Genomic DNA, 25,866 nt, shown 5'->3' with positions numbered 1-25,866 from the left:
ATTTTGCAGAAATATTAGGTTTATAAGATGAATATATAACAATAAACCACAAAATCAAACGTCTATATTGATCAGAAAAGACAGTCTAACTGAGAATACTCAGTGAAAAAGATTCGACATACAAAATTTAGGAGCAAACAGAGTTTCAATTCATTGTCATGAGAAACATTCCATTTTACGCCACAAAAGCATCAAAGACCCAATAGAATGACATCTACTCTTAATAAAGGGGAGGACTCACACAACATAACCTAAATTACATATACTATCAAAATTCAGATGGGGTAATGACATCGTCTATCTTCAAAATCATCTTCACAACCTGGGTAGCTAGCAAAATCTGCTGCTGCTTCCCAATCAAGGTCTCGAATACATACTGCTCACGCATGTCGTTTGTGCCAACGTCATTGCAATCTATACCCAAGTGAGTAATGTTCTCCTGCTCAAATCAAAAGGAAATACCAGGGACTCAGTTAAGCTTTCAGTTCATCAAACTTGAATTTAATCCCTCCAAAAAATGCAGTTATCCTCCTACATTCCTCACACTTCCCACAACAGATTATATGAAACACAAAGTTCAAATATAAAGCAAATATAATGTGGCACACAGGCATATATTTTTCCATAAGAAACGCCAAAGGATTCAAACCGCACCATTTCCCTATAAATCCAAACCATGTTTAAAAAAAAAAATCTAACTGCTCCTACAGCAGGTTATTACCAGCATAGTAGCTAGAAAAATGTTTTGAGGAAGCATATAAGGTGCCACATGAGGACCCTAATATTCTCATAACTGTACTGGCTGTATGGCTACTAAGAGAAACCACGGACCCCTGCTTTTCTGATTTAATGACCCATGAGAAGCATTCTCACATAAGAACACATGTATCACAGCAATTTCTTACTAACAAGCAAGCATTTAGTAACTTGTTAAAAGAGAGTAAAAGTATCTCATGGAAAATCATACTTACATTTTGTTTGGATAGTAAAATGGAAGGAAAGGGAAGGAAGGTGAAGAAGGTAAGGTTACATTTTCCCTCCAAATCTTTCCAACATTGCTAGGATAGTAAAATCTTTCCAACATTGCTAGGATAGTAAAATGGAAGGTAAGGTTACATTTTCCCTCCTATTCCTTCCATTTCTCTTCCCTTCTACCAAATGCTATATAAACCCAAGGGAGGATGGATCCCTTTTCTCTTCTCTTCCTTTCCCTCCAATTTTATCAATCCAAACAAAGTATTACCATGAGGAAAGTGAAAATATAAACACCGATATGAGACATAACATGATGCACAGCACATTGACAGCAGGAAAGATTATCCACTAGCCAGATGAATTAATGAAGTGATATCCTTAAAAAAGAAAAAAGAAAAAAAAAAATGCAACTTTTTTACATAAGCTCATTGAATTACAAAAACGAAAGTTTAATAGTAGGAACCTTAAATGAAAAAACAGGATTTTACTCATCAGCAATTGCAGGGTATATAGACTATATACTACATAACTCCTTGTGGCAGTGATTTTGTAACTAATTGGATATTCTTATTTTAAATACAGCTGTGCAAGACTCCCTGGTTAAGCAATTCTAAAAGAAAGGCCTTGATCCACAGTCAAGATTTAAGCCATGATAAAAGTAATTCGTCAACTAAAACAGTAGAGGATACAAAGTGCCACACAGTACCTTGATTTGCTGATGTTTCACAGCAGACAGTGTTTCAATAGGCTGAAGACCACTGTTTTCAGCGAGTGCCATAGGAACTGCATCAAGAGATTCAGCAAAAGCCCTGATAGCATACTGCAGATGCAAGAAAACACAGTTAGAAAAAGAAAGTTATGAAACATTCAAAATTCATAGAGAAAAACTGTGTAATATTTTAATACCTGCTCAACTCCTGGAAATCGATCAGCACCTGCCTCTACAGCAAGAGAACAAGCAATTTCAGCAGAGCCGCCACCATACACAATAGAATTGTTGCGGATTAGGTTCCTTGCAACACAAAGTGCGTCGTGGATGCTTCTCTTTGTCTCTTCAATCATCATTTTGTTACCTGCATTATATACGTTGAACAATCAATTAGCATACACCCCACAAATGCTAATGTTCATTTGAACAGGGAAAAAACCCAGTTAAATGGTGTAGATGCACATGCACTTACACAAGCCTAATTAGGTAGATAAGAGATTGAAATTGTATCAGACGTGAACTGAGTAAGATTTAAAACAGAGATATGAACCTACCGCCACGGATAAATATGGTCACAGCCTTTGAATTGGCACAATGTTCAATGTACAGCATTCGATCTTTCGTTGTACCAAAAGCTTTCTCACGAACCAACCCAGCCTGAAATATCAGGACTACGTCAGGGAAGTAAAAAGAAAGGACACACGGAACTTTACAGAAAAGTATCAGCCTTCAATTAAACAAATACAGATTGGTGACAAAACATAATACTAACTCTGTTCCACAAATATTGCAACAAGGATGAAATTACGCATCCCAAAGCATATTTTATATGCTAAATATCTATAATTATATAAAAGTAAAAATTATAAAAAGTTAATATTGTGAAAGTATTTTACGAGACGAATCTAACAAGACCCCACATGATTATATTTTACTTTAAGTTAAAATCATAATATGTGGTCAAACAAGCATGATGAATAGTGTAAAAGTTCAATTGTTGCAATATTACTAGAACGAAGGAAGAATATATATATATATAGGGAATTGCTAGAATGAGAAATGAGAAAATGAAAAACCACTAATATCCTAACACATGTCATTGTCAAAATATGAGAAAGTTAAGAATAAAAGAGGAAGGAATTTGAATTTTAAACCAAGATGATGTGTCAAGGGATTAGTGGTTTGAAAAGACAGGTCACATTATTGATTACAAAAGAATACAATATGAACTTAGATAATAAAAGTTTATTCAGCTGAAAAGATTTATAACTGGGGTTAATGGATCGAAATAAGCCAGTTGTTGGATACTCCTAGCTACAAACTCATTGAAATAAATTTGATCTTCAAAATAAGAGCACTCATAATTTGGGCGTGAATGAGGAGTGAAAGGAACCAAATAGATTAGGGAACTTAATAGAAATAGCTTTAAAAGGCACAAAGGTCAATACACGAGAAAATTATAGCAAATAACTCCCTAAACAAAATTATTAGTTTAACATGTAATTCAACCCTCTTCATATATAATCACAATGAGTCAAAATATCAATAAGGGACATCCGGATTACTGCTTCAAAACACCCTTTCATGACAAGCTAAGGACTTAACAATCAATTCACGCAAGGCATTGACTGAAACTTATGTTGTTATGGCCACTGCTTCACAAAATTGAAACCTTTTGACAAAAGCAGGAATATATTATAATGCCAAGCTACATACTCATAAAAAAACCATAAACAAACAAAAAAAGGATCATGCTTGAAGGAGTTTTGTTTGAGTCCAACAAAGGAAATCACAGCATGATGCAAGACATATCTCAATGCGACAATCACTATGACATTAATACTTAAGCAAAACAGACGCATGCTAACTTTGAAAAGACATTAAACATCACAGTTCAAACAATTATTCAAGAAGCTCTAGCAAAAGGGGCATTCGTACCCGTCCCAGCTTTTCAGGAGTCAATTCTTGAAATCTTGGGACAATTCTTCCACCTGAAAAAACATAGAATTTCCAAGTAAGTACACTCCAACTAAACAAAAATTAAAGCCATACTCTAGAGCAAGAAAAGGCAAAATCACACACCTGTGGCAATTGCAATAAGCTCCAGCTCAACACCACCAACCCATCTGACAGCAGGCAAATTCCTATGCATCAACAAATGGTTTGCTTCATCATCGAAACCCCATTGACAGATAACCAAAGTTGCACCAACATCCTGCAATTCACAAACCCGCCAAATGAGAGATATGTATTACAAAAGTGCACCGCCTTGAAAACATAACATGCTCCCTTCAGACTCTAAGCATCTTAGTCATCAAACAGAAAAAGGCATGGACATGCTGGTCAAGTGCTCAAGTCACAATTCACTTAACAGAGGACTTTGTATCAGAACATAGAACCAAAAGACTGAACCAGAAAAAGATATACTTAAAAAGAAACAAAAACCAGCAATAGTAACCCTTAGAAATCACAACCATGCATACAAGCACTCGGCTTCCTGCACATCCCAACCCAAAAGTGGGTTGGGATACACATACTATTCAAAGAAAAAGCAAAATTATCAAACATATATACGATGTCTCAAAATTCACCTTGCACTTTTGAACCATTTCGTCAAAGTAATGTTGCTCTTGTTTGCGTAATGTCTCAAACTTCTCCACAGTGTCAATCTCAACCTTATGCTTGGTTTTTGGCTTTGGTGGCTCAAAGGGGCAAGTTAAAATTGCTATATTAGCATCTTCAATTTTTTTTGGCATTTGAGGGTGGCTCATGTCCTTGTCCACAACAATACCATAGATGAGTTCAGTATCTTCAAGTTTACCTCCCACTTTCCCCTCCACTTTAATTAGATCAAGATTAACATCCTTCCGCTCCAAGTCTGCAACAGCCAAAACCGCTTTAACCGCAATCTCAGCCAAACTGCGCTTACAGCGATTTACACTGAAAAAAAGAAAGTTATTTTAAGTTCCCGACAGTCAAAAATCATTAACAAAACCACAAACATTTATATAATTCAAGAAATCATGGTAAGCAATATAGCCAACAGGCCCAACATATTGGTGTGTGTGTGTGGGGAGGGGGAATAAATAAATAAATAAATAAATAAAATAAAATAAAATAAAACTTTCTCTTGCCAGATAAATGAGGAGAACTCCCACGAGTGAACGCCAAGGATATAACTCTTTGATATCCACATATGGTTCTTATACTAGAATATCCATTAGACCAAATTACCAAAGAAAGATCTGGTATTTAAATTAAGTGAAATAGAACTTATCCCAGAGGAGATCTGCAAGCATTTTACAGTCATATTTGTCTCTAGGGAGCATATTGGCAATTAATACTCGGAGAGAAGTGCTGGTGATTAACTATCAGAGAAAAGTGTTTCCAGGGGGAAAGGAGGGGGGCAGATATTTTCACAAGTCCAACTTGTTAAGACATTGCAAATCAGCAAGAGTCCTTTGACTAATTGAATAATCACGTAGACATCCATGAGTTAAAACCTCACACCATACACCAAAATAAGAACAGCAACAAATTTAGAAGTGACCAACAACTTGATTAGATTTTATCACATTGATTTGAACATCAGCTAATAGAAACAAGAATAATTGAGGATAAAATTCACATGTTTGGGCTGAGCAAGAAATAGTAGATTTGACTTGAGCAAGACATGGTGGATTTGACATGAACAAGAATTTGTGTAATTGACATGAGCAAGGCATAGAGGATTGAACATAACCCATAAGCACTATTGCCTAAATAAATTAGCAATATAACACTCCTTATATTTCTAAATATAGGCTACATTTGATTTGAGGTCATTCAACAGTTAAGTTCTGGGTTGTTCAACATTGTTTGACTTATTTCAGAAAAAGTTAATTTAAATAAGTTTTTACAATTAAGTTAACAGAAGATAAATTAAGTTTAGATAATACAAGTTCATCATATTTAAATTCAGTTGAATAGAACACAACCTTAGCCAAAATTGTATTGCTATCCTTCACTAATAAAAAATTTTATCTCAACCAAGAGTGATAGGATAGCAAGGATAGCAGTATTAGTATAAATCTCAGGGTACTAAGGTGATAAATTTCAGGGCGCTCCAACCACTTTCTCTCTTCTTCATTTATCTCAGCAGCTAGCTCCTAACTCAAGCAATCATGCAACATCAAGCTAAGTAAAAAGGTTTGCTTAATTTATGGACTCCAGTATGCTCAGCAAATGAAAATCAATCAGATTGGTAGCAAAAAGTCATAGCCATTTTAAAATACAAGAAATCATGACTCGTGAGAAGGATAAGTAAGCATACATTTTCGAAGACAACGTAGTCATGCAAGTCTGGATCAAAGGCTCTACATCGGTTTCTCCGAATTCAAATTTATGTGCGATCTTCTCCAGATGTTCAACAGCAATCCGAGAAGCCACTTCATATCCTTCTGCTATTCTAATAGGATGGATACCACGATCTAAGAGATTTTCAGCCTGCTCCAGAAGGGCACCAGCCATGACAACTACTCCAGTAGTGCCATCACCAATTTCATAATCCTGACTGCGGGACAATTCAACCATCAACTTTGCAATTGGGTTATCAACATCCATCTGGTCCAAGATAGTAGCACCATCATTTGCTGAAAACAAGGATAGAATAAGTGTAAGAATCATGAATGGAAAAACAAACTTGCATACAATGACATACCTTTACAATTCAAAAGTCTACTACTGTAATGAACAAAACTATAGTTGAATGTAGTTTTAAGATTGATTACTCTAGAGTTGATAATTGCTGTACTGTGATTCAATAAAAAATGGACACCGACAAAACTCCATCTAGAGAAAAGATACTGTCCATAAGTAGCATATTAGGATCCCTCAAATATTAGATGCTAGTCCTCTATTAAAAATATCAATAATTTTATAGTCTTACAAAACAGCCAGCCATCCTGAGATTTATGCTTGAATAGGTTAGAATCAAAAAACATATTAGAAATATACCCAGTAGATCAAAAGAAATCGTTGCTAGGGAAATGAATACATATGGATGAACAAGTGTCCAAGGAAAATAGGTTACATTGATCAAAAACCTTCCCAGCTAAACAGTTAACCCAAATTAAGAGGTGTATTCTAAAACCCTAGCTCACCCCTGTTGCAAACCTCAAAAACCAATGCCCGTGAATCATAGAGTTAGAAATCAAACTTCTCCAGTAAAAATGCATATGAAATCATTTATATGACTAAACAAAAAATGTAATTAACTGTGAAGTTCATTGGAGAAGGCATTCATCTACTCATTTGCTAAAATTAAGATCTTTCCATACCCTAGAACATTACTAACCTAAATGGATCCCTCTTTCGATATCACACAGAAAAGGCAAAGCACATCAATTCTAAGCTAGTTGCAAACATCCCAATCAATTAGGCATAAGCAAGCATTAAACTAAGCACAACTCCAAAACCCAGAACACAAACCCTAGCACTAACATCTGAATTCAAAATTAAACCTATAAGTTAAAAATCAGACAATAAAATCACCTAAAAAACCCTAATTTGAAAACAATAATTGCACAAAAACATCTAAAACGAGTGAAAATCGGATTAGACAGAAAAAGTAACTGATAACAATGTCACCGTCGGGAGATTGGAGCATCTTGTCCATGCCCTTAGGACCAAGTGAAGTACGAAGAATACGAGAAACCGCTTTTCCAGCAGTAACATTAGTTTTCACAGCCTCTAATCCGCTCAATCGAGCCTTCTGTTCTTGCTCCCTCAATATTATGAATCGCCGCCCCGATTCATCGAATGCCGCAAACGACATTTTTCGCCTTTAGAGATAATCGGAACAAGATGAAGAGAAATAAACAAGCACCAAAAGTAATGAATTTCGAGAGAGAACAGAAATAGTGTGAATTGTACAAACTCCAAAAATATGAAAATGAGAGTGAGAGTAATATAGAGAGATAGTAGAGCGATCTTAATTAAAAATAGTACGGTGTTTAATGGATCATCCGACCCATTTTAAAGCTTTTTTGTGACCTAAAACTAAAACCCAACTCACAACTTTTGAAAAAAAAAAATAAACTATGAAGTACAAACTCAAACTTGAAACTATTTTTTTATTTTCCCAAGAGCTAAAAAAGCTAACTAGATGGAGTTCGATCTCATTTGTTTAGCGCAACACAGACGAAAACCAACTAAACTAGTCGACGTCCATAGAAGAACTACGAGAACGCCCAAAACCAAATCAAAACCCTAGAAACATCTAAATCCAAATTAGTGAAATAAAAAATTTGAAGCAGATCATCAGAAATAAAAAGGCAAACAAGTTAGCAAGCAAACATTTAGAAAAGAAAGGTAAGGGTAGTAACTGATAGTGATGTCGCCGTCGGGAGATTGGAGCATCTTGTCCATGCCTTTAGGGCCGAGGGAAGAGCGAAGGATGCGAGCGACGGCTTTACCGGCGGAAATGTTGGATTTCTGAGCTTCTAAACCTCTTAAGCGGGTCTTTGATTCTTGCTCCCTTAGTATAATGAAGGGACGTCCGAATTCATCGAACGCCAACGCCATTGTTGATTACTTGAGATGGGTATGATTCACCAGAATTTGAGGAGAGAGAGAGGGGGGGGAAGGTTGTGGAAGCTCCGAGAATGGGAGCGGCAGAGTGAAAAAAGAGGAGATAGTGTTGGGCGGAGTTACTTAATAGCAGCGCCGCACCGCTGTAGGGATGACCGATTTGTTGCTTTCTTCTGGATCATCCCAGACCCGTTTTCTGCTTTTCGGATCTTATACCCAATTTCAAACCTTTTTTTGTCCTACGTAGTTTTTTTTTTTGTTTTTGTTTTTTATTTTATGCCCCTAAAAAGCATGTATAAAAATACTAGAAGCATGTATAATTTTATTCTTATAAATACTGTATAAAAATCATAATAAAAGAACTTGCCTTTGACATTAAAAAAAATAAAAAAATAAATAAAATGAAAATTATCTTTAAAATATTACGAGTATATCTTATCTTTTTAAAAAATAAGTGTCGTATTTTCCTAAAAAAAATAAATAAGTGTCATATTAACAACTAGCATAATGCACATTATGGTGTTAAATGAACTAATACAAAGTATAATCTAACAATCAATTATTGAGTATTTTTTTTTAAAGGGAATTATTTTTCTAATTAATAGTTTCATTGATATGTTTACAAATTCACTTATTAATTTTGGGTTTAAAACCATTAAATTATTCTCTATCAAGTTTATATTTTTATTTTTATTTTTGTTATATTATACTAGTAATGAGGGGAAATGAAATTAGAATGTCTAGACAATTATAAAAAAGTGACATTGAGACTTTTAAAAAAGTGTATAACATGCACTATTGTAATTTTTCTACATAATAGTCTGGGGCTAAGTGGCAAATTGAAAGGTTAAAGCTACGAGGTAAATTTTCTAACATAATAGTATGGGGGGAAGTGGCAAGTTAAAGCTACGAGATACAACGTATTTTGATTAATAGTGAGTAATTCGTGAGGCTTAATGGTTTAGGGTAAAAGGAATTGGTACATTAGCTAAAAAAATATTAAAAAAAAAAAAAAAAAAAATCTTCCAATTTTCTAGAAGATCAAAGACAGTTGGAGTCCAACCAAAGTTGCAAAATTTAGACTCCAGCGTTTTCAAGTGATCCTCATCAATGTCATGATTATTGATCTTCACACAAGTATTATGATTGAATTTTGCGGAAAATTTGTGACAAACCTTTTAAAACATCAAATAAGTGAAATAGCACCTTTTTATAATAGTTTATTACGAGAAAATACCTTATAAATTATAATACTGTAAGTTTTATTTTAAATGACATAAGAACCTGAAGTACAACTTCAGGCCAAATTGTAAACATTCCAGCGAATGCAATTAGGAATAGCCAGTAAGCCAGGTATAAACAAAACCAGCCAATAACGAAATTATCAGAGTTTCATTTGCACAAAGCTACACAGTGCTTAAATTCACGATTCTAGTCACTAGACAGTATAAAAATCAAACGTGCACTATGCACAAATTCAAGCAACTCTCAAATTCCTACAAGGCTACAATACGCATTCTAGACAGAAAAATATGGCCTTTCTGCATTCTACAAATTAAATATGACAACAGGGGAGCAGGACACAAAAAAAAAAAACACCTTAAACAGATGAGAGCGTTTAGTCCTTTCATGATATGCTCTCTAAAGTCTAAACAAGCTGCTCAAGTATGCTCCACATTTGCAGAACACTTCATCCACAGAAAAAAGACCTAATTAATCATATGGAATTTGGATGTATGCAGCATCGCACACAAAGGGAACATCAGCATACATCCCCGCAAGAGCACACCTAATACACTCCAGCACGGTGAACAAGTAACCAAATGCCACAGCTGTCCAAAAATGCATGCCAAACTTGCCCCAGTAAACTGCTTGAGGCATCCAACGGCTGACAGTACCAATAACCTGCAAAGCTATCTCGAGCAACATTCCCATCACAACATGAAACCTGAAGAAGTGGGGCCACTCTTTTCTCCTCACGATCCCGAGGTAAGCAACAAAGAAATATGCCATGAAAAACCAGGGTGGCAGCCTCCCAATAGATCGGAGGAAAGGGTATGTTAGAAACTCAAGGTCCTCAAGAAAGGGATGAAGATGATAAGCTGTTTCTGCATACATCCAGGTCTCATGCAAAGGCATCAGATAAGGAAGGCAGGCTAGGGTTCTCCACCACCATCGAGGCTTCTTCATCATCTGAGGAAAGCGGAAACTATAAGGAACATCCTTTGCTGCTCGGGGTGCCATGGAGTGTCCTCTCCTTTTAGGTAACAGAGGAATAGTGTGTGACAACCCACCATGCTCTCCACCCAAGAGAGGAGTCGATGAAGCTGAAAGATGAGAAGACAATGAAAAACCTGCCATTTATCGATGGATAAAGATGTCAAAATCGGAAATAACAAATGACCAAGCAGTGAGTATGATCGGTTAGCACCACAAACAACAAATTGTATCTGAAAACACATATATGGACCATGATTAGAACCTGTTGGATTCTTTTACCGGGCACTAGCAACCCTCAACACATGAGATAAGATTCTCTCAGCATAACTTTGTATACTACGTAGTTTTATTGCATGTCTAAGCCACCAAATACCTTGATGATGTGTTTAGATGATGAACTTAGAATCTAGAATTGTCCCAATGCCAAGCACAGTGTGAAAAGCCCATTATATGATGGATTTGAAATTAAAATCATTACCCTGTCATTTGAAATTACAATACCCCTCAACTGCTCTATCTTTTCTCTACAAGCCCACTTCTCAAACCTACTGCACAACAAAACGCACTCTCCCTCCCCTCTCCTCTCCTCTCCTCTCCTAAACGCCATTATCTCTCCATCCCATCTCCTCCACCCTCACTGCAATCACCACCAACTACTCCATCTTTTATCAAAGCTAGAACCTGATGTTCCTCTATTCACTAAATACAGTTGACGATGCAGAAGCAAGCAAAACAGCAATGTGGGCGGAAGCAGTGCAGACATTGTTCACATGACCAAGGGAAATCATATTGTGGAAAGAGAAAGAATTGAAAATTTTCATTGCCTAATTAATTGTAGAATCAAAATTCTGGAAAACAAATTTCTAGTATTTGAAATGAAATGTGAGTTCCCAGATGCAATCTGATGACTACCAAAAATTCAGAAGTATTGTTGAAAGGAAAACCAAACTCGGGAAACAAGAACAAAATTATATACCTGTAGGATGATTCAATTTCAGCCCCTTGGTTGGTCGACATAGAGCTCTGATATTGGTTAACGCAGCCTTTGCAGGTAAAGGAGCAGGTCTTGGCCAGGAAGCATTACAGGAAATAGGCTTATATGTTCTGAAATTCATACTGCATCCATTTATGATCATTCTCTGACCTAGTTCATAAGTTTAAGCACCCAAAACAGAACATTTCAAACATCAATTAAGGAACTGGACACCTAGAGAAGACTGAGATGAAAAATATCAGTCTGAGGATTAAAAGGGTCGTAAAATGACAAAGCTGAAGTAACATTATGAATGACAAATTACACTGACAAGAGCGCGCGCCTACAGAAATGCAACAATTGTCGACTAAAAGGTTTAATCTACACTTCATCGAGTCTCAATTTCCAGGATTCCCATTCTTTGTTAACATTTTCAATTTACACATAACGATAACAACACATCATTCCATTCATGGAAAATTGATATTTCATAAAACAAGCAGACAAATTGACAATTCATCAAGTCCCAACGAACAAACAAAGCTTCAACTACAAAGGCAGCATGACATTCTTGTCTTGGTATAAGAATAGTTCCCAAGCGAGGAAGGACTTTAATCAAAAACTAATCATACGTTTCAAGAATTAGTTCGGAAACCAAATAACAGATAAATTATCCATTGTTGATAGAAACTTTTTATCTACCCATCAATACTCTCAAACATCTATAGAATTGGAAAATTTACAGCATTTTGCAGAATTTCAGCTCCAATGTCAAGCAAAATATGTTTCTTGAACCACCCAAGAACGAATTTGAGCCCAAAAAAAACCACCCACCTACTTGAACTTGCACACAATAAAAAAAATTCCAGCTTTGCTAATTGAATTACATAAATTAATATTAAAATTCAGAAGTTGAATACAATTGCAAAAAGTGTGGTAATTTCGACCACATAAAAGTTGTAAACATCGTAAGAATAGAAATTATTGAGAAATAGAATTAGGTTTTAATTACACACTAAGAATGAAAACCCTAATTGACATTGAAAGTAAAAAATCAGCTGAAATTAGAGTAGAGAGAGTGAGGTCAGTTACCAGTGTGAGAAGAGTATAGAAATGGAGGTTAATGAAGACGATGAATAGTGAAGTAGAAGAAGGAGGAAGAAGAATGTAAGCGGTAGTTAGGGTTTTCGGAAAGCAGCAGCATACATGGTGATAATGGTGAGATTGGGGATAGGACTCCGAGAATGAGATCGAACTCGAACTCGAACTCGAACACGGGTTAGCCAACTTTGGGATTTTTTTTTTATTTTTTTTTTAAAAAAAACGACACTCTGTCCCTTTATTTTTGTCCCATTGCTATTTCTTGGGTCAAACTTTGAAAACTTTGACTATAAATTAACGTTAATCTATAAAAGATAATTTACTCCTTAGTGGTCTCATTAAATTCGTCTCATTGTATTTTTTATTAATATCACGTTTTTATAATTTTTACGCGTATGGAAATAAAGATATAAACATTTTAATACGCGTCTTGGAGGCCGTGCACAGTCAAATGGGGCAAAAAAAAAATAGGGACAGAGGGAGTATTATTTTATGCAAAATATTATTATTTTTATTGAAAGATGGTCAATTTGAAAGTGACATTAACAATATTTATAGTAACTTTAATTGAATAACTTTAATTTGTGAAAAACGTGATTGTATTTAAATGTCTAAGTACATGTCATAAAAGCTAATATTTCGTATGATTAATATAACACTCGTACATTATTAATAAAAGGTAAAAGCTAACAAATGCCCCGGGGCATTAGATAAGATAACCAAAAGTAAAAATATCAAATTACAATAAAAATTAGTTACACCGATCAACGCATAATTTTAGCAAGCATTCCCAAATTAAAACCACTTTAGGAAATATTTTAGATGCTTATCTACGTCCAAGGGGCGTTCATTAGCAAGATCCTAAAAAAAATTATAACTTTAATACTAATAGTATATTTTTAATTGCTTTAGGAAAAGGAGAGCGCTCGGCGAGAGAGGGGGAGGGTTTGAGTTGGGGGTTGTCAGGGAAGGGGCTATTGAGTATTGACGGGGAGGGGGAGTTGTTGACGGGGTGGGGGTTGTCAAGGAAAGGGGCTATTAAACTGAAACATGTTAATAAGAAAGATAAAAAAGCTTCCAATCACATTGCGACACATGTCACAATTAAGCTATTAAATATGTTGTCAACCAGTTACATACATTTTATTTTGAGCAAATGTATGTCAAAGGTTAATTTATTTTAGAATAATAAAAATGTCGTTTTATTTTTGGATGATCAGCCAAAGGTTGTGCTCTTTTTGACAATTTTTCCATAACATTACCCATACATAAACATTTGCAATTCTAAGCTGTATAGATTGTAGAATATCGAAGATGAATTTTCTTGTAAACTTGTACTCCATGTAATACAGATAAGGAACAAACATAAAGAATTTTATTACGCATAGCCCTAAAGATCAAAAGTAGTACATCTATCTTACCATGCAATTCGGCCATTACCTTCACAATAATTTTTACAAAATTATTTACATAAAGCCAACTTAAAAATAGAACAACGAAAAACCAACTAATGTGACCCCGACAATGGTAGACGCCTCAAGATTGGATGCACCATTCTTCTTAGTAGGTGATGACCCGTCCATGGAGGGGTCAGTTGGAGTGTCTGGAAACATCCCAACCGGAACAGGCCCACCAACGGGGCCTGCCTCGGCAAATCCATTTGAAGGAGAACCAACATCACCGCCTTCATTACCAATATCTTCACTTGGGCTAGGGGCAGTTGTTGTTTTGGGGATAATAGCTGCCTCGACGAAGGCTAGTCCTAAAAGAGCGAAAAATACTAAAGCAGCACCTTTCTTAGCCATTTTTCCTAAGACAAAGTTTACAAATGAATGCTCCAAGGTCTAAGATGAATCAAAGATATGATGTGCAAGATGTAAGAAGTATGTGAGATTGATATAGTTAAAAGAAAAAAGTTGTTAGAATTGTTTTATAAGGTATACGGAGTTGCGAAGTTATAGGAAACCTCCTATAGAATTGGTCATTTGTTAATGCAAATTTAGTGATTCTGGATTAAATTCATAGGAATTACTTTATCCAAAAGCCTATAAATACCACCACTAAATATAGATCATGCTAAAATTAACATAATTTATTTTTCATATAATATATATATATATATATATATATATATATATATATATTATGTATGATTATCATAAATTTACTTCTTATGAAAAAAAATTATTTTAATTAAAATTTATTTTATTAAAAGTTGATTATTTCTTTCAAAATTAATTTTTTTGATTTAAATTTAAATTAAATAGATAAATAAGATTAGTTCTAAAAAATTATTTAAATAAGATTATTAATTTTAATTAATAAATTTAAACACTTTTGTAATACATATATAGTGTTACGTATTTTGTTAATTTAGAATTTTAATGTAATTTGTTTCACATAATGTAAAAAGTTTCATATTTTATATCTAATTGCATACGTATTTTTCTGTATGTGCTACTAAGTCTCTCTTTTAGAGACCCAAAGTAAAACCTCAAGCATAAGTTTTTTATTCATTGTTTGATTTATCATTTATTTTTTATAATATTACGTGATAACTGATTTGTCGCATAAGAATAATTATGGTGACATGTGGCTTTAGTATAGATTTGTAGTTTGTGTTTTTAAATACTAAGTATAGATTGCCTAATAATTCCTTATTTTTATTATAATTAATCAAACTTAATTTTGTAGGATTAATGCTTTGGCAATGGTTGGTTTCTGTATCATTGGCTTAACACAATTAGTGATTTAGATTCTAACATTTGAAACCCCGAAAGGCATAGATTTAATCCCAGTAAATTTGTTTTTTTCTTTTTAGTATTACTATTATTTTTTATTATTAATAATATTGTTATTTGGTACGGTTCAACAACTAATATATTTATTTGTGTATGTGTTAGGAATGGTGTTATCGAGTTGGGTGTAATGACTGTTTTCGTGGTGCTTGTGATATATGGTCTCAAGGTCATGAAGACACACCATCTCTTCTAAGAGACTAAGACACACAATCAAACAATGGCAGCTGGCAGCAAGTATGTCTGAGTAGAGGAAGGATTTAATTACCAAAGCATAATGTTCAGGAATGATAGTGATTAGTTTGGGATAATGCTTTTTTGTTACATTGCACTCGATTTTTGTAATCTATATACATTGTATATGCTCATAATATGACTCTTTATTACCATTGAACTAGTGAGTACGGTAGCTCGGACGATGTCACGGATTGCTACTGTTGTAGACATGCAATCGATAAATTATTTTAAAGGCTTTTCAAAACTGTAATTGTCATTGTCAAATCAAAATTGAGTTATTCTTTTAGTATTAATTATTATTATTTTTAATTAAACCTTGTGCTTTGCACTTATATGATATTTTTTTTATATATTAATAATATAGTTAATAATTGGTTTAGATTGTTGAATAGTCTATCTTTGTTATAAGAGGTTGAGGGTTTAAACCTCATTATTCTTAATTCCTATTCAAAATTGTTGGCGTCAAAATAGACCTTAGTAATAGGGTTTTTGAGGTGTATAACCTTGCTCGATCGTAGATTAAGAAAGTCAACTATTAAAGACTCAAACCTTCAAGTTTATTTTGAGAAAGCAACATTGTTGAGTGGCAAAGGGCAAGAAAGCTCATGCTTAACATGCTCGTCATAGTTAACTAAGTTTATTTGGTTTATGTTGTGCTTGGATTGTTATCCTCTAATGCTTTAACAGTAATTCAAATGAGGGTAAATGAAAGCCATTTGTATATCCTTTGCTTGAATAAGTGAATAGTTTCCATTGACTATCTAATTAAGGAAGTTCACACTTCGTAGAATCGCGAGTATAATCAAGCCTTTTGTGAACTTACAAGTTGTTAGCCACTTTGATTTTTGTAGTACTTAAATGTTTTGTTGTTTATTTATGCCACTTGCAATGATTGCTCAAGGATATTTAAAATCTGTTTTTTTTTTTCTTTTTTTTTTTTTGACAGAAAATATTTAAAATGTGATGGTATTTTGTAATATCAAATCTCTTCATTAAGCTGTTCTAATGGAGGCTTAAACTGTATTTTAGCATGACAACTTAGTTCGTTGTGAAATTGAAAGTGGATGAATTTTCTCTATATATGGGTCCTTATAAAAAAACAAAAGGTGAGTAGCATTTCTTTACAATTGAAAGTCTAGTTGAGATCGTTTAAATTTCCATGTTGTAAAGTAGATGTACGTGAAAATTCCGGTTTAACTTAAGACCAAGTGAGTAAGGTCAATTAGAGTTTATAGAGTACCGCATAATGGAAGTGGAGTAGTAGGAGTACCATTTATCTTTATAAGAATTTTGATAGTCTCCTATGGACGATTATTAATCATGGTGATCATTTTTTTTTATGTAGGATTAGTAGTTATTGTTGGAGTGAAAAGAGGAAAGGTAGTCGACCTCTCACCTGATCGGGTGAAGCTCGCTCAACCGGGCGCGAGTACAAGTGTTTTTTAATACGTCCGGGCGTTCGGTCGAGCGGAGTCTATCCGACCGGGCACGAGTGCAAAGTTGATTTTTGTCGTTTGTTAGCCCTAGCGGGCGGAGCTTACCAACGAATCTTTCTCTTCCTCTTCCTCTTCCTCTTCCTCTTCCTCTGTAACTCCCTCTTGACACCCATAATTAATGGGATGTTTTAAGGGGTTGTTAACCCACCTTTATTTTTTATTAAGGCTTTGTCTCTTTGGATTCTTCAACTCTTGATTATCCCATCGTTCATTATATATTTTCATGATTGAAAAATCAAATTACTACAATCATAAAACACACTAAGCCAAACAAAATTCTCTCTTTGGGCATAAGTTTACTAGTCTCCAACCTCCCACCAAAAAGTGTCTTTGTGTGGGAGTGGTGTGTGTAACCTTAGGAAACTTACCGGCGAATACAATTGTGCATCTCGATTGCGCCGGATTTCGTTTTCAAGTCAGTGATTATTAGCACGCCATACCGAAATTTTTTGAGTTTTATTTTCTCTTCCATTGTTCATTTTTGTTGACTGTTTGTTCTAGACACCCTTATATTACAACAGTTATTTTCAAACTTTTCATAGTAATTAATAATCTCTCAAGAAGATAGTTGAAACACCATAATTTGTGCTAGAATTTATTTCCATAAGACCATAACCATGAGTTGGTTGAAATATGGGGGTGTTTAACACATGAGAGATATTTCTTTTATAGGTTTTGCAACTTGTAAGAAATTTTTTTGTGAAACTATGAGGTCCAAATATGTTGAATCAGATACTATTTTTTGAATGATCTTCGAATGTGAATTTTTAGAGTTACCTATGAGTATAATTCACATTACATTAGTATGATTATTCTTTCTTGTTCTTTTTAAGCTGTTGTCTATCCTACAGATTAGCAAAGGATAAATTTATAAATTGGTTCAATCTAATACTTTCTTGGTTATAAATAAGTAGATGAACTAAATATTACTATGGGATATCTCCAAGTAGTCATACTCCTCATAGATGAAAAGATCTCAAATTATATGGAGAGACCATGGACGGTTTAAGAAGGATAGAAATTTCAAAAGGTTTTTTTTTTTTTTTTTTTTTTTTTGGGTCGTGTAAATGGTTAACCAAGAATTAAACGTGGGTTAAGGGGTAGTGACATCATAGATGGTCTTATGTGGAGTCTGATAGTAAAATCAATTTTTAAAAAAAAATTACAAGAGTAATTTACAAGTTTTTTAATTCGCAGTAGTAATTTTTAAAATAACATTAATACGCAATAGTAATTGGCAAATTTTGTTCCCATTTAATTGACACATTAAAATGGCGCTGAGTTTAAGAATTGTTTGTGTGGGGGTGGGGATTATTAAAATATAAACCTCAAATTTGGTTAGTTATTTTATATAATATGTCAATTATTCAGGAATAAACGAAAAAGAAAGTGTTTCAATTATTTGAGAATAGAGGGAGTAATAGAATGCCCAAATTCACACTCGGGTACGGACTCACATCCAACCCAAGCACTTGAGTTAGAATACAACAAATTCATAGAATGGGCAAATTAACACTCTGCTACGGACTCATGTCCAACACAAGCACTTGAGTTAGACTGCTAGAGTAACACATCACTGAACTTATTGATTGCCCAATGATCACAATTTTTATAAAATCAACAGTCTCAATACCATAGAGGTGATACCAAGGCAGGTTTATTAAACTGCCAAACAGCAGCTTAAACGACTGAAGGTCAGAACAGCTAAACTGCATCGATAATAGCAAACACAATTTTTATGCCAAATTGGCCAAACTGCATAATGTACTTCCAATCTAATACTACTTGGAATGGATTATATAGACAAATTAGATGAAATATTTCATGTCTCCAGGCCCGCCAATGTTTAAAATGTCGGTACAAAGAATATACCTGTACACAATTTTACAGAACTATTCAAAAATAAAGTGAATCCTATGTACAAAAGATGAAGAATAACCTAGTTTTGTTTCAAATAAAATAAAATAAAAACCTAGTTTCTGTTGTGTGGTAAACTGCTAACAGCTGAAGTGAGGGTATAAAAAAAATAAAAAAAAATCCTCACTAAACTGCATCAGTAAATTTACAAGCTAGTCTATCACTCTATCCTAAAAAGAAAAATGAGAAACTACAATTAATATGCATAAGACCTGCTCCAAGCGCAAGAAAGGCAGGTCAGACTAAAAGCCAAGAACCAGACTTCTTTACATGGGTTAAATGAAAAATTAACCCATGCAAGCTACACTGCCTCTGGAATATGCTGCTATCTCGAATTTGGTCATCAATGTGTACTGGTGTCACCCAAGTTTACAAAATTTAGAAGCACCAGTATACATCAGAAGGGTGGTTCTTGAAAAATAGCCACCCTTGTTTACAGAAACAAGTTGTTAAGCCTTACAGGAATCATTTACAACAAAAAGCTATGACTCTCCTAAGTTATATCTACAGATACAAAGTGACGTGCACTAATAGCAGCCATACAAGAGTACATTAAAAGTTACAAGAAAATGATTACACTTCACAAATTTGATTGCAAATCTGTAGCATTTTAGTTATAAACAGTTAATAATATTTTCCCTTAAAGACACATTCTTCAAGCACAATCATAAAAGCTCCTCTGAAAACATGGAAGGCCATTATAGAGGAATTTACTGCAGGCAGCCATAAAACATCTTTCTCTGGATAATCAACATAGGCTGATTCAATCACGAAGCAAAGAGTGCTCCCTGAATAATATGACCAAAATTTTTAAGTCAAAACATGTCAAAGAAACACAGCATACTGTAATCTACCACTAACATTCAGCATGCTTAAGCATCGACCATTGCACCAAACAACTTTAAGAAGAATTAGAATCATATCCATAAACCAACACTGAACTTGATACCATAGGAATTATAACGACCACACATAATTTCATCCACAACCACAAAATGGCAGAAGCACAAAAAAAGTGGTATGCACAGATGTTGGACACATGTAATGGAATTCAGACAACAGCTGAAACTGATGACAAGGTAGTCTACTCATAAGTCATCACAACACATGATGACTACCAGGCAGTCATGAAGGATTCTATAGTCTCACTAAAAGATGTGATATCTTGAGCAAACTGAATGACACAAAATCATAATAATTTGGCTGGTGAGTTTAGAGACCAACCAGCAAATAAGATTCACACTGTTACACTAATCAAGCTAAATGTTCAAATTCAAAAGTATATTAGACACAGGCATACGGCATCTAGTGATGTCCATTAGTGAGCAAAATGGGAAGGAATAATTTCTTTTCCCTTATTCTGCCTTAAGTTAATACCGTACTTACTTTTGGTAGTGAAAATCCAGAACAGCTGCAACAAGCAGGAACCTAGAAAGCTTGGCCAAAATCAGAAAACTGCAGTAAGAAGGAGACCATGTGATAGCAAACATGAAGATTGATGACGGCCACATTTGACAGTACATACATGTGAAGATAACCAATTACTCTGATGGAGCACGTCTCCTCTTCCCATAATCAACATCCCTTGACCTGGACCTGTGACCATCTTCTGGAATAGCCCGGGACCTGCTCCTAGATCTTGACGAAGACTGTCCCCTGTCCCAATCATCCTCATAACCCGAATCACGTTCCTTTCGACGATGATCTCTATAGCCATCCTTGTCTTTTCTATGCCTGCGTTCTCTATCAGGTCTATCATAATCTTGCTCTCTCTCATCACGATATCTCCTCTCAGAGTTTCCAGACCAGTCACGCTCAGAAGCTCTTTCCTTTTCTCGAGGGGCAGCATTTGTCCTAGAACTCTTTTCAGGGTTTTCCTCCCCAAATCTATAGTCAGAAGCACCATCATCACCACCATAACTTGACTCTCTTGTCTTCTGCCCATGTTCTTCCCCAGCCCATCCACCCATAGCAGGATCAGCCCACATCCCCCCGGGATGTCCTTCCATTCCAGTGCTACCCATCATCCCCATTCCATTTGGTGTCATACCACGGCCAAAAAAGGCAGGGTTAACATGAGGAGCCACACCAGAAATACCCATAGGATTAACAGATGGAAAGGGAGGCATCATTCCAGGAAAGGCAGGGCCAGAAAAGCCTCCATACCCAGCTCCTCGGCCCATATATGATGGATCAAATCCAGGACCCATCATGGCTTGAGGATGCATCATTCCTCCACCTGGACCCCCAAATCCAGGGTTTCCAAGACCTTGCCCGAAATTGCCCATAGCAGCACCACCCATTCCACCAACATTCCCAAGGCCATTCTTGGGGCCCATAGGTCCTCTTCCCCTTGGCCCTGAACCACCAGGACCCCTAGCAGCAGCACCCTGTCCTCCTCGTCCCCATCCACCTCTTCCAAAACCTCTTCCTCCCTCACCAGCTGATAAGTTCATCCCACCACCTCTTCCAGCGCCCTCAGTTACATTTCTTCTTCCCTGAGGCTGAGACTGAGGCTGCTGTGGGTTCTTGCTTGCATAGGCAGCTCCCATCTGCTTCAAAGTTTGGGGTGAAGCAAAAGCCACTACACATGCCCGTCCATTGAAATTGTGTCCATTCATTCCCTCTTTGCATGCAGCAGCAGCAGAAGCATCATAAAACTCAACTTGGCAGTAACCTTTTGATTTTCCACTTGCTCTTTCGTCAAAAAATTTTATGTCCTTGACCTTTCCATAATGAGACAATACACTTTCAAGCTCCGCATCAGTGGTCCACCAATGTATCTCACCCACAAACAACATGGTTGGACCGTTATCCATTTGTGGCCGGATGATATTGTCATTGACCATCATATGGTCCATATTCATGTTTGCATTTGCCGACATCTGATTATATACAATCCCTTGGGAAGCACTTGGACCCCCACTTACGTGATTAGTAGCTTTACTAATGTCTGGAACACTACCTGTAGTATTTTGAGCAATAGGGGCCGAACCTTGGAACTCCATATTCCCAGAAGCAGTATCATGAATTCTCTTTTCTGGCCCCAAAGCCCCACTAATATGATTAGAAGATCCCATTTCTAGTTCTTTAACACCAAGACTTGCATTTTGGAGTCTTCCATCAGAAGCAACCCCGGAATTTCCCAGATTATGAGATACACCAGCTTCTTGTCTAGGTTGAGGGGTATTAAAGGTTTGAGTTTGGATACCACCATTTCCTACATTATTATTAGGAGGACCTTGTGCCTCAGACCGATGAAATTGCAAGAAACCCTCTCCAACATTGACCCCATCATAAAGATCCTCATAATCATCATCTTCTCCTATCATCTCCTCGTCTGCTAGAGCTGGAATAGCTCCACTACCCTGATATTGTAGCTTTTGAGCACCTCCATATTCCTCATCACCATAATCTATTTGTTCTTCAGCAGCTGGATCCATCTAAGTCTATTTTATAGCAACAATGCTAAGATGGTATCCTACCTAAATTTACAAATAAAAATACAGTGAAGATTTAATTAGACTGTCACAATATTAACTTACTATCCACATAGAAAAGCAATATGTTCTCTCATAGGTTCAACGTGACTGAAATCTCACATGCGATGCTCTATCTATACCAAACCAATGAAGAACATGAATCGCTTGCACTCGTTAGACATTAAGGCGAGCATCAACCAAAATAAAAAGCCACAAATCACTGCCTGACAAGATAAAGAACTGAAAGTCTGAAATAAGGGAAATGAGGCTCCATTTCAGCAAACTCCACTAGTATCAGCACAAGTAAAATCAGAAAAGCCATGCATTTCAATTCAGCATATATTCCTTTTCTAGCAATCAAATGCTTAAAGCAAATCACAAAACCAATCAACCATTCATGGCCAGTTGAGTAATACAATCCCAAATATCATACAAACAAACAAGCATGTGTGATTGTGTGAATAAATCTTAAAAAGGAGCGAAATCAAGCAAATCCAACTCTTAAATCATCAACTAAACAGAAAATCATCGAGATCTAACTCAATCAACAAAACACAATCAAAACTCATGAAACAAGTAGAAATACAAACATCGATATAGCAAAACAAGCAAATTTCTTCATCCAAACCAAAACCTTCAAAGCAATAGCCAAAATCTGATCGACCCACCATAACATATAGCATCAAAAACAAATCTAACAACTACCCACTTCTTCAGATCACAAATCATAAGTAACAACATCATACCCAGGTCACATAATCATCAAATCTCCTACCGCTCTACAAATCAAGTCATAATTTCAACCAATTAAAACACAGATCCAAATAAATACACAAAACCCAATGATTAAAAATATTCAAAGAACAGGAAGCAACTTAATATATATTAGAAAGAAAAAAAAAATCAAAACTTTAATTAAAAATTAAGATGATTTACTAACCAATTATGATTGAAAAGGATTATCAATATAAGAAATCAACAGAAACGATTATACCTTTTGATTAATCAATTTATGTACTCGTTTTCTGTATGTTATTGGGTGTCTCCGGTAGTCAGGCTCTGAGCAGCTCCCTGAGTCAGACAAATCAATTGGTGGGCTTTCTCTTTCGCTAGTTTCTTCCTAATGTTTATTTTTTCGTTTTCTTTTTTACGGGTCTTTTTTTTTTTCTTTTTTTTGGAGAATATCTACAGTCAAATCTCTTTTCATTTTGTCATTGTCTTTCTACGGGGCCTAAAAAGATAAGCTTAATCCGTATAAGGATACGTAGATTCATACTCTGTAAGTATATTTTACTCGATACTTGGTATATAGTGTATTCTCTCTGTCTTTTGAATATTTTTCATGTTTCTATTTTAATTCTATTAAGTTAGAAATAAAGACATAAAGTTATATTTATATATATAGGTTGATGAAGTTATGCATATGAGGATATAGAAAGAGACTCAGCAAGGGTGAAAACATATCAAAAGAGATGTGACTGGTTCAAACCGGCATCACAAAATAGAGTACGATATTCAAAAGAATGGGAGAATTATTGTTTGGTAAACAGTTATGTTGAGATTTGTTTGCTCTATACAACAACAAATAAATCTAGTATTGAAAATACTTGTATTCAAAAGACCTAAACAACATGAAAACCTCTTAGCTTCTCATTAAACATACAATCTAAAACGGTAATTTGTTTTTGTAGAGGAAAGTAGAATTGAGCTATCATTGTAACAAAGCTACTTAACATGAAACGGTCAAACGGGGTAAACTCTAATCTATGGGATTGGAGTAAGAGAAGAAAAGGTACAATCAACGAATTGTCATGAATTCGGAAGATTAATACGAAGTATTTGAATGGATGATGTAATACCCCGTATTTTTATACGTATTTTAATTTAAATCTGTATTTCATAAAGTATTTAAATAATTCAAAATGAATTATTTATGGTATTTTACTAATTTAAAAAGAATTATTTTAATAAAAGGTCCATTTTTATTTATTTTAATAGTTTTGAAAATATTTTATTTCATGATTTAGAAATTTTGGGGCATAAGATTTTATAAAAGGAAGTTTTAAAGTCAATGGAATTTTTAAGAAGTCAAATGACCATTTTGAATAGGAGAAGGGATCATTAAGGGTAGAAAGAGAATTTAAGCTTAGGAGGGTTTTAGAGAGAGGTATAAATACCCATCTTATAAGCAAGTTAAATTTTGCCCAAGGTGGAAAATACTCAAAGGTAAACTCTCTCTCTCTCTCTCCTCTTATTTTCTCTCTCTTTTAATTTTTCCCCCTCCCCTCTTCTCACATCACAAGACACACACACACACCATGCATAGGTGGCCGGCTGCCACCACCATCACCGGCCAACCACCACCAGCACTCGCCGACGGTGGCAGGCGTCCTCCCTCCCCCTTGTGCGTGTGGTTCAACAAAAAAAAAAAAACTCTTCTTTTGTTTTAAATTATTCTAGCCTTGATTCAATCAATATTTTTGGGTTTTGTGATGATTTTTTTATTATGTTTGATTATGATTATTATGTATATAATTTTCAGATTTAGTTTTTGAATCAAAAAGCCCCAAATTGAAAACCCTAGGTTTATAAATTAATGTATATTGATGGAAATTGATTATAGGTGATTGAAACTATTAAATTAGATGTTTTTAAACATAATTACAGAAATTTAACATGTTTTTATAAAGCTGGAAATTTTATATAAAGGTTATAATTATGTTTCTTGAAGAGATTTTTAAGTACCCATTGATTGGGAATAAAAGTAAGGATTTTTAATTAATTTTCAGCTTGTTTTAGAGGGTTTATAAGTGATATAAAGAGTGTATATATTGCTGGAAATTTATATTGAATAGGTATTAATGTCTCCTTGTAATTTTGGGTTGTAAGAGATTTCCAAGTGAGTGATTTCATTTAGTAGTAGCGATTTTGAGATCATATTCAAGGTATGTTCGCGTCGTATTCGGTAATTATTTAAGTGTATAGAAGCATGCTAGGCTTTGTATAATTAATTCCATGGTAGTATCATGATAGGTGTGAATTGGAATTGGTGATAGGATTGATGTTGGTGATTGATTTATGATGTATGAATAATTTATTATGGATTTATGATTGGAATTGATCATATTAGCATATTGAATATGAACTACACTTTTATTATTGGCATGATGAGAGCATGTTTAATTAAACTAAATGTTTAATTTGGTATAAAAAGGGAGCTTTATTGTAGTTCATATAATTTTTATTGATACTTTAAGCATGATGATTGAGCTATCAAGTGTCTTAGTACACGGGAATAAAACATTGTGCGGTGCCTATGTGCACTTGACGTGTTCTAAACACCGAGGGATAGGATTTGCGGTGCTTTATGCACTTAAGGTGTTATTTA

At 34.9% G+C, this 25,866-nt stretch overlaps 3 protein-coding genes across 8 annotated transcripts; all 3 read right to left on the bottom strand.

Annotated features, from left to right (window-relative positions):
- Nucleotides 1-42: 42 nt before the first annotated feature.
- On the bottom strand, nucleotides 43-8,435 carry LOC110709998 (T-complex protein 1 subunit epsilon). 2 transcript variants are annotated; one of them, XM_021888269.1, is made up of 9 exons: nucleotides 8,050-8,435; nucleotides 5,997-6,315; nucleotides 4,276-4,624; nucleotides 3,767-3,899; nucleotides 3,623-3,675; nucleotides 2,239-2,341; nucleotides 1,882-2,048; nucleotides 1,682-1,795; nucleotides 43-439 (listed from the first exon to the last, which is right to left on the bottom strand). In XM_021888269.1, the coding sequence occupies exons 1-9, from the start codon at nucleotides 8,246-8,248 to the stop codon at nucleotides 269-271; spliced, it is 1,608 nt and encodes a 535-aa protein (XP_021743961.1). In that variant the 5' UTR covers nucleotides 8,249-8,435; the 3' UTR covers nucleotides 43-268. The 2 variants fall into 2 exon arrangements, with proteins under 2 accessions (XP_021743961.1, XP_021743954.1); XM_021888262.1 differs by lacking the exon at nucleotides 8,050-8,435 and adding an exon at nucleotides 7,298-7,632.
- Nucleotides 8,436-9,608: 1,173 nt separating this feature from the next.
- LOC110709978 (protein TIC 20-I, chloroplastic-like) lies at nucleotides 9,609-12,853 on the bottom strand. Of its 3 annotated transcripts, none has more exons than XM_021888244.1 (3): nucleotides 12,540-12,853; nucleotides 11,451-11,691; nucleotides 9,609-10,608 (listed from the first exon to the last, which is right to left on the bottom strand). In XM_021888244.1, the coding sequence occupies exons 2-3, from the start codon at nucleotides 11,608-11,610 to the stop codon at nucleotides 9,968-9,970; spliced, it is 801 nt and encodes a 266-aa protein (XP_021743936.1). In that variant the 5' UTR covers nucleotides 11,611-11,691; nucleotides 12,540-12,853; the 3' UTR covers nucleotides 9,609-9,967. The 3 variants fall into 3 exon arrangements, with proteins under 3 accessions (XP_021743936.1, XP_021743944.1, XP_021743931.1); XM_021888252.1 differs by having other exon boundaries at nucleotides 11,451-11,613; nucleotides 12,540-12,852; XM_021888239.1 differs by having other exon boundaries at nucleotides 11,451-11,618; nucleotides 12,540-12,847.
- A 5,994-nt stretch (nucleotides 12,854-18,847) lies between these two features.
- On the bottom strand, nucleotides 18,848-23,848 carry LOC110709964 (cleavage and polyadenylation specificity factor subunit 6-like). Of its 3 annotated transcripts, none has more exons than XR_002509078.1 (3): nucleotides 23,419-23,848; nucleotides 20,383-22,481; nucleotides 18,848-19,784 (listed from the first exon to the last, which is right to left on the bottom strand). XR_002509078.1 is itself a non-coding variant. In XM_021888224.1 (2 exons), the coding sequence occupies exon 2, from the start codon at nucleotides 22,437-22,439 to the stop codon at nucleotides 20,538-20,540; it is 1,902 nt and encodes a 633-aa protein (XP_021743916.1). In that variant the 5' UTR covers nucleotides 22,440-22,481; nucleotides 23,473-23,846; the 3' UTR covers nucleotides 20,162-20,537. The 3 variants fall into 3 exon arrangements, 1 of the variants encoding a protein (XP_021743916.1); XR_002509074.1 differs by having other exon boundaries at nucleotides 23,473-23,846; XM_021888224.1 differs by lacking the exon at nucleotides 18,848-19,784 and having other exon boundaries at nucleotides 20,162-22,481; nucleotides 23,473-23,846.
- Between the last annotated feature and the right edge of the window lie 2,018 nt (nucleotides 23,849-25,866).

The sequence above is a fragment of the Chenopodium quinoa genome, unplaced genomic scaffold, assembly GCF_001683475.1.
Source record: "Chenopodium quinoa cultivar QQ74 unplaced genomic scaffold, ASM168347v1, whole genome shotgun sequence".
Lineage (NCBI taxonomy): Eukaryota > Viridiplantae > Streptophyta > Magnoliopsida > Caryophyllales > Amaranthaceae > Chenopodium > Chenopodium quinoa.
This window is presented reverse-complemented; position numbering and strand designations above follow the sequence as displayed.

Excerpts from the sequence above, each read along its gene's own strand:
- LOC110709964 (XM_021888224.1), bottom strand. The coding sequence starts at position 22,439 with ATGGATCCAGCTGCTGAAGAACAAATAGATTATGGTGATGAGGAATAT.
- LOC110709998 (XM_021888262.1), bottom strand. The coding sequence starts at position 7,499 with ATGTCGTTTGCGGCATTCGATGAATCGGGGCGGCGATTCATAATATTG. Across the intron at positions 6,316-7,297 it reads CGACGGTGACATTGTTATCA|CAAATGATGGTGCTACTATC; the intron begins GTTACTTTTTCT and ends CCTTGTTTTCAG. Across the intron at positions 2,049-2,238 it reads GACCATATTTATCCGTGGCG|GTAACAAAATGATGATTGAA; the intron begins GTAGGTTCATAT and ends TATATAATGCAG.
- LOC110709978 (XM_021888244.1), bottom strand. The coding sequence starts at position 11,610 with ATGATCATAAATGGATGCAGTATGAATTTCAGAACATATAAGCCTATT. Across the intron at positions 10,609-11,450 it reads GAAATTGAATCATCCTACAG|GTTTTTCATTGTCTTCTCAT; the intron begins GTATATAATTTT and ends GATAAATGGCAG.